The 7,458-nt window shown below is 35.0% G+C and overlaps 1 protein-coding gene across 1 annotated transcript in view; it reads right to left on the minus strand.

The window, feature by feature from the left end:
- The window catches only part of LOC114030022 (aldehyde oxidase-like), a 34,717-nt gene extending 27,888 nt beyond the window's left edge, over nucleotides 1–6,829 (minus strand). The window contains exons 1-4 of the mRNA XM_027844691.1: nucleotides 6,748–6,829; nucleotides 4,684–4,770; nucleotides 3,748–3,939; nucleotides 2,546–2,773 (exon numbers count right to left, since the gene is read on the minus strand). Coding sequence (XP_027700492.1) covers nucleotides 2,546–2,773; nucleotides 3,748–3,939; nucleotides 4,684–4,761 — 498 coding nt within the window. The 5' untranslated portion in view covers nucleotides 4,762–4,770; nucleotides 6,748–6,829. The remainder of the gene's footprint in view (nucleotides 1–2,545; nucleotides 2,774–3,747; nucleotides 3,940–4,683; nucleotides 4,771–6,747) is intronic.
- Between the last annotated feature and the right edge of the window lie 629 nt (nucleotides 6,830–7,458).

Genomic DNA, 7,458 nt, shown 5'->3' on the forward strand with positions numbered 1-7,458 from the left:
TGAAATAGAAGACTTCCAAACATTGCTGATAAAAAGGCCAGAACTGAGTAGAAAGTTTTACATACAAAGAGTCAAGGGAGGCATAAAAAAGTAAACATGAATGAAAAATTAGAAGAGACTGAACAAGGCAAAATTGTACATTCTTATATGGGGACATGACACATGTAGCCCTTCAACACACTATCATCCTTAAGAGTAATAGAAGGTATCTAATTAGATAGAAGGTCTGGGCAGGATTCTGTTATGTTTGGATGATCTCTAAAAAAAAAAAGAATGGAAAGAATGGGGAAAAAGAAAACACTGAGATGGTGGAAAGTAAAGGAAGAATGGGGAAAATTATCTATCATAAATGGAGTATATAAGTAGAAATCTGTATTACAAAGAGGGGACAATGAGATGGGTAAAAGGTAACACTAGAATCTACATCTCATCTGAACTAGTTAAAGGAGAGAAATACGCACACACACACACACACACACACACACACACACATATGCACCTTGGGTAGAAATACATCTTACTCCACAGGGAAATAGGAGGGAAAAAGGTTAAGAGAAAGAAGGTGAATAAGGCAGACCAAGGAAGGTATTAGGCAGAATCAAAACAAACTTTTAAGCAGAGTGTGGGGGGAAAAAAGAGGAAGAAGTATAATCAAATAAAATGTAGGAAAATATACAATTAGTCATTATAACTATAAGTATTAATGGTATGAACTTACCTATAAAATTGAAAAGGATTACTGGAATGGATTAGAAACCAGAATCCAACAATACATTGTTTAAAAGAAATACACTTGAAACAAAAAAGATATACAAAGAATAAACTAAGGGGGTGGAGCAAAATCTACTATACTTCAGCTAAAAAAAATTTAGATATGATAAAACCTCTGGAGAACACTGAATAGGAATAGAACAAAATACACATATTTGTCAGCTGTTCATGGAAACTTCACAAAAATTACTCATGGATTAGGGTATAAAAACTTCATAAACAAATGCCCCAAAAAAAGAGAATACTAAATGCATTTTTTACCAACCATATTCTAATAAGGATATATTCAATAAAAGGCCTTTGAAGCAAAGAATAAAAATTAATGGAAACTAAATAACTTAATCTTAAAGAAGGGGAACATCAAAGAACAAGTCATAGAAACAATCAATAATTTTATTAAAGATAATGACAAAAATGAGACAACATACCAAAATTTGTGTGAGGCAGCCAAGTCACTACTTATAGAAATTGTTATATCTCTAAATGCATTCATCAGAAAAGAGATAGAGGAAACCAATGAACTTAGCATGCAATCAAAAATAGAAAACTAACAGATTATAAGCCCCCAATTAAATATTAAAATAGAAATTCTGAAAATCAAATGACAGATGAACAAAATTGAAAGCAAAATAAAAACTGAATAAGTAATACTGGGAGTTGTTTAGGGGTGGGCAGTGGAATTAAAAAAATACTCCATTAACTAATTTTAGTTTTAAAAAGAAAGAAAACATATTGACAGCATCTAAAACGAAAAACAAAAATGAATTCCCAACCAATGAAAAGAAGAAATAAAATCAATTATTAGGAGCTATTTTGGTCAACAATATTCCAATAAAACTAACATTCTAAATGAAATGAATGAATATTTACAAAAAATACAAATTGCCCAGATTAATAGAATAGAAAATAGAGTACTTAAATAACCCTATCTTAGAAAAAAGAAATTGGACAAGTCATAAATGATCTCCTGAAGGAAAAAAACAACAACTGAGAACCAGATAAATTTATAAGTGAATTCTGCCAAACATTTAAAGAACAATTAATTTCAAAACTACATAAACAGTTTGAAAAAATTGTTACAATGTGTTTTACCAAATTCCTTCTATGACACAAATATGGTCTTGATATTTTAGCCAGGGAGAGTCAACACAGAGAAAATAAGCCATATACCAGTATTTCCAATTAATATTGATCCAAAAAAATTTAATCAAATATTAGCAAGCAATATGTCACAAAGATCATACACTATAACTTGGCTGGATTTATAGTAAGAATGCAAAGCTGGTTCAGTATTAGAAAAACTACAAACGTAATTGACCATATTAATAACAAAGCCAACAAAAATTATATAATTTTATCAATAGATGCAGAAAAGACTTTTTGACAAGATACAACACCCATTCCTCTTTTAAAATAAAACAGAACACTAGAAAGCATAAACTTTTCTTCAAATGATAAATAATATTTATCTAAAACCAAAAGCTATTATTATCTGTTATGGGAATAATATAGAAGCCAAGCATGTGTACACATATGCATGTATATATGAATATATGTCTATATGTGTGTGGGTGTTTATGTGCATATATGTTTGTATGTGTGTATTCATACACATACATACATACATACACAGAGAGCTGTCCTAGAGGAAAATATAATTTTGTTTTTAACCAAAGCTATATTTTTTTTGTTTTTACTAAAACTATATTTTCTACCAGCTTAACTTTCCCATAAAAAAAGCAGCATTCTTTGGCAGCCTATATGGCAAACTTACCTGACCAGCAGCAAGTGAGAAAAGACCAATAGGAAATTTCATTGGAATAAGTGCAATCCCTTTCTTTTTCCAATAATTCTTCTTGTTGAAATCTTCTACCATTGTTTTCCTTGCATAGTACGAGGACATCTCCATGCATTCATTCCAACATTTCATTAGGTTGTGTGCATTAATCTCCTGTTTGTAGTGTGTTTCATCCATTTCTTTGTACATATTTATAATTCTCACCTTAAAAAGAAATTTTAAAACATGCTACAAACTATAGTCTCTCTCCTACTCCTCTCTATCTCTCTCAATCCTACTCATGCTTTAAGGCCCGACTCAAATCTTATATCTTCCATGAGCCCTTCCTATATTGCTCTAGCCAACGGTATTTTTCTGACTATCAAAAGCGTCTTCCACTGAAAACCTATTTAGGATCCTAAGTTCATAGGACCATAGACAGAGAGTTGAAAGGGGTCTCCAAAACCATTTAGTCCAACCTGTTCATTTTACAAGTAAGGAAATTAATTCAAAAGAAGTTAAATGACTCACATAATGTCACACAAAGCTGCAGATTAGGACAAGGTATCTAAACTTCAGAAAGCAATAAACATCAAAGGTAAGTTATGAACCCTACAGCTTTGCCTGACTGATTCTATTATACATAGACCAGGAACTAATCTAACACGAAACCTAGGCAGGATTGAGCTGATTCTGAGGACTTCATCTGGCAGAAGTAGGTTGTCAGATAGAGAAAATCAAAAACAATGAAGAGGCAGATCTAGTTCCTTGTGCCTAAAGGACCTTAACTGATAAGACCTCTCAACTTGTGCTTTCCCCTTTTGGTGTTATTCCATCCTTTCCCTGGCAACTTATAACTAACTCATTGAACACTTAAAAGAAAGCTTAAATACTATTGTCTCAAAGCAGAAAAGGGGAAAACTTGCGTCCCCCTCCTGCAGGCTAAACTGAATGATGGAGAACCTGACTGATAATGAGGAGGTGACTTTGACCAGTAACCAAAAGGGGTCATTAGCCATGGAAGAAAAGGATGTGGTCACAACGGATGTAGTAGACTCATGCCTATAAGTAAGGACTTTTCCCTTTCTGGGCCTTATTTTCCTCATCTATAAAATGGGATAATTGGGCTATATAATCTATGGAATTTTTTTTCTGTGCCGATATTCTGTGTGTTTTCTATTAAATGATAATTTAGTTACCTTCTCTGGTGGCAAACCACTTTGGGCTGCAACTTTTGTTATGCATGCTTCTGTAATCAGTGCTGCTTGGGGAAAGCCAAATCCACGGAAAGCAGTATTAGAAGGAAGATTAGTTTTGCAAGCAAGGCCTCGACAACGTAAGTTTGGGATCTTGTAAGCATTGTCCAACTTTAGGAGACCATTCTCTGTCACCTGTAGGAATCAATCAGACAATCAATCAACAAGCATTTTTAAGTACCTACTTAAAAAAATGCCTACCCGTCAAATGCCCATGTGTCAAGCACTGTGGTAGGTACTGGAATAAAAGAAATCACTGATGTGATTGTAAATACTTGCCCTTCCTACTCCCTGTTTCTGTTCTTCCATACTTGAGACTGAAAGTGTTATTATCCCCATTTTTACAGATCTGGAAATAGATTTAGAGTGAAGTGACCTGATCTAGATCTAAATTTAGCTTGTAGTGAAGCAAAGGTGGGAACCCTATCTAGGTCTTCTGATTCATATTCAGTGGTCTTTCACTACCTCATACTGTTTCTCCACCAACAGCTCCTTACATAAAGAATATGCGTTTCTATTACCATGTAGCTTGGAGTAAGCCTGGTGTAGTGGATGGAAAGCTAGTCTCCAGTCCTGGAAGACCAACATCAAGGACCTACCTGTAATACTTACTGACTGCCCTACCCTAGGCAAATCGCTTAACCTCTCAGTGCTCTAGGCATTTCTCTTGTAAGATTACAATTTGCAAAGAAGGTGACAACTGCTTTAGTTAAGGAAGTTGCCTCATCTGAAAGTTTCTTATATCAATGATATCAGAAGCCTATTATAGCACTAGAAGCAATAGTCTCCTTATGCTTATTAGATAAACAAAATTTATAATTCATTTTTGTAATTCCATATTTTAAATACTTGAATGTATGTTTATCCATTAATACTTACAAATAGAGATTCATCCAGTGTGAAGCCACCATTAGCATAATGCACAACATCCAGGGCCATGATTCTACCATCATTCATGAATCCTACCTAAAGAATAGAACTGCATCTTTAGAGACCAAAAGAAGAAAATATTTCCTTTAAATATTAATTACCTACTTATATTAATTAGGCAAAGCAGGTTATTCTTCTCTTGTATGGATATAGAGTCTACTTACATTTACCCTTGAAAGTAGAACATTCTTGGTTTTTTCCCCTGTTGTCACCTGACCTCGAACAATAATTTATGGCAATGGACAATAGTACAGAAGGATATGAAACAAAATGTAAATACCCGTGCATAACGTATCATGTAGCTGTGGAAATTACAAGTCTGGAAGATATCCCTCTACCTGTGGCCTAAATCCCATCCCCTCTTGAAAGCTTGTTTCCATCTTTAACTCTTTTCACTTTAGTATCTTCATTTTCTCATTTTCCTCTGATTCTTTCTACCTCCAAACATATCCTTCCCTACCCATCTTAAAAGCCCTTTGGTTAACCCCAATCCTTTTTTTTCCCTTTCTTTCACTGCCAGATTTCTTCAACAAATGATCTATCACTTACTCTTTTTGTATCCACCTACAATCTGGCCTCTGTCCAAACTATACTACTGAAACTCTCCTCTCAAAAGGCACCAGTGTGACCTTGGAACCTATTAATCTAATGGCTTTTTCCTCAATCCTATGAAGTTTGGATTCAGTCAAAGGGCTGCACTTGAGGACCTAGAGGGCCACATGTGGCCTTGAGGTCATAGGTTCCCCACCCCTGTGCTAGACATTCTTTGTAGTACCTGACACAGTTGAATCTTCCTGAATTCTCTTCTCTCTTGCTTTCCAAAATACTACAACATACTATTTCTCTACTTCGACCATTCCTCTTATTCGCTTTCACTTACTGCTCTTCTTTATCCCACTTCCTAAATGTTTATGTCCCCAAAGGCTTATTAACCTCTGATTTTCTTTGACTCTTTTTCAGAGCCCTCTTCTCATAATTTTAGCTATCACCTCTGTACTCATAACTTTAAAATCTACATATCCAGCCATAATCTAGACATTCAAATATATTCCTACTGCCTTCTGCATATTTCCACGTGGGCCAGCCACTAAGTATTTCTCCAACCAAACTCATTATTTTCTCCCTAAATTGATTCCTCTTTACAATCTGCCCCCTTTTGGTTAATGACACCATCATTCTCTTAATCACCTATGCTTAAAAACACGTTCTACTTCTCTCCCTCCTCCATTTGTTCCCTCTCTTCCATCCAATCCATCACCAGGTCTTTTTTATTTTTTCTTCATAATATCTCTTAAATTTGCCCGTTTCTTTCCATTTCCAGTACCATCATCCCAGCCTAGATCTCTACCATATGCCTAAATTACTGCAATAACTTTCTAATAGCCTCCCTAACTCCAGACTCTCATTTCATCTCAGAGTCACCCTGTAATATCATCCTATAATATTAATCATATTAAAACTGCTAAAGGAATATTTTTATCATGCTATTCTGCTGCTCAAGAATTCACAATTTCTCCCCAGGATCTACCCACCAAGTATTCTAAACCTGGGCAAATTTGTTTTTCTTTTTTAATATATATTTTGATAAATATATTTCAGTGTAATTGGTTTCCTTTGTAATCCTATGTATTTTATTTTATGCAGTTAAAAATTTTATTCTGAAAAAGCCTCCACTGGTTTCACCAGACTATCAAAGAGGTCAATGACACAAAAAAAATGACACAATGACACACATACACACACAAAAATGACACAATGACACAAAAAGGAAAGACCCTCTAGCTAAGTTCAAACTCCTTGTGCTGGTTTGTATCCAAAACTCTACAATCTTGGACTCGCCTCACCCATATCCAACCTTACCTGATCACAGCTACTCCACAAGTATCCACTGCTTTAGTCAAGCTAGTTTCATAATTTCCCCCAATATTCATGTCATGCTCATTCCTGCTGCTGCACCTTTGCTTCCCCATGCTCATAACCTTCAGACCATTCTGACTTTCTTCTCCTACTCACTTTGTACTTTCCAAGGTAAGGATGACGGCCTCCAGATATTAATATATCTTCTCCACGTTCCAGAATGCAGCGGACTGGACAGCCAGTTCTAAAATCAGAAAAAGGTCAATTTATACCAACTAAGGATATGACATAAGAAAAAAATTAATGTTTTGGATTTATTCAAATCATTTCCTTTCAGTTCATTTCCAATGTTCCACTCCACCCTAATCTATCATTGCTCTAGTTTGTACAAGGGCCCCTCTACTCCCTTGATCAAGCTTATGGTTTCCACTGTACCAGCCTACGCTTTAGGAGGTTTCCCATTCTCTCAGGGACATCTCTAGATACCTTTCCATATAAGAAAAAGGGTCTTAAGATATTTCTTCAGGGCTTTTATCACATATCTTTCATATTATGCCTACCATAATGCTAGACTCAAAGCAGGCATTCAGAAAATGTTTGTTGCAGTTAATTAAATCTATGAAACTGAAACTTTCCAAGTCAAGCCAAATATCCAAGGTGTTTCATTTTATACTAAAACAGCTGGGAATGCTCCAAGAGATGGCTTCTGATAGAGAAAGTGGAACAGAGAGATTGTCATCTCTTTGCTCTAGGCTACTTTAGGGTTAAGATTTTAGAGTCTAGAACCATCAGTGCAAAGTGCAAAGAAAACTGGATTTAAGTAAAATGACAGGAATTTGAATCACAGCTTTACCTATTACTATCTGA

The sequence above is a fragment of the Vombatus ursinus genome, unplaced genomic scaffold, assembly GCF_900497805.2.
Source record: "Vombatus ursinus unplaced genomic scaffold, bare-nosed wombat genome assembly UNPS02005226.1, whole genome shotgun sequence".
NCBI classification, from domain to species: domain Eukaryota; kingdom Metazoa; phylum Chordata; class Mammalia; order Diprotodontia; family Vombatidae; genus Vombatus; species Vombatus ursinus.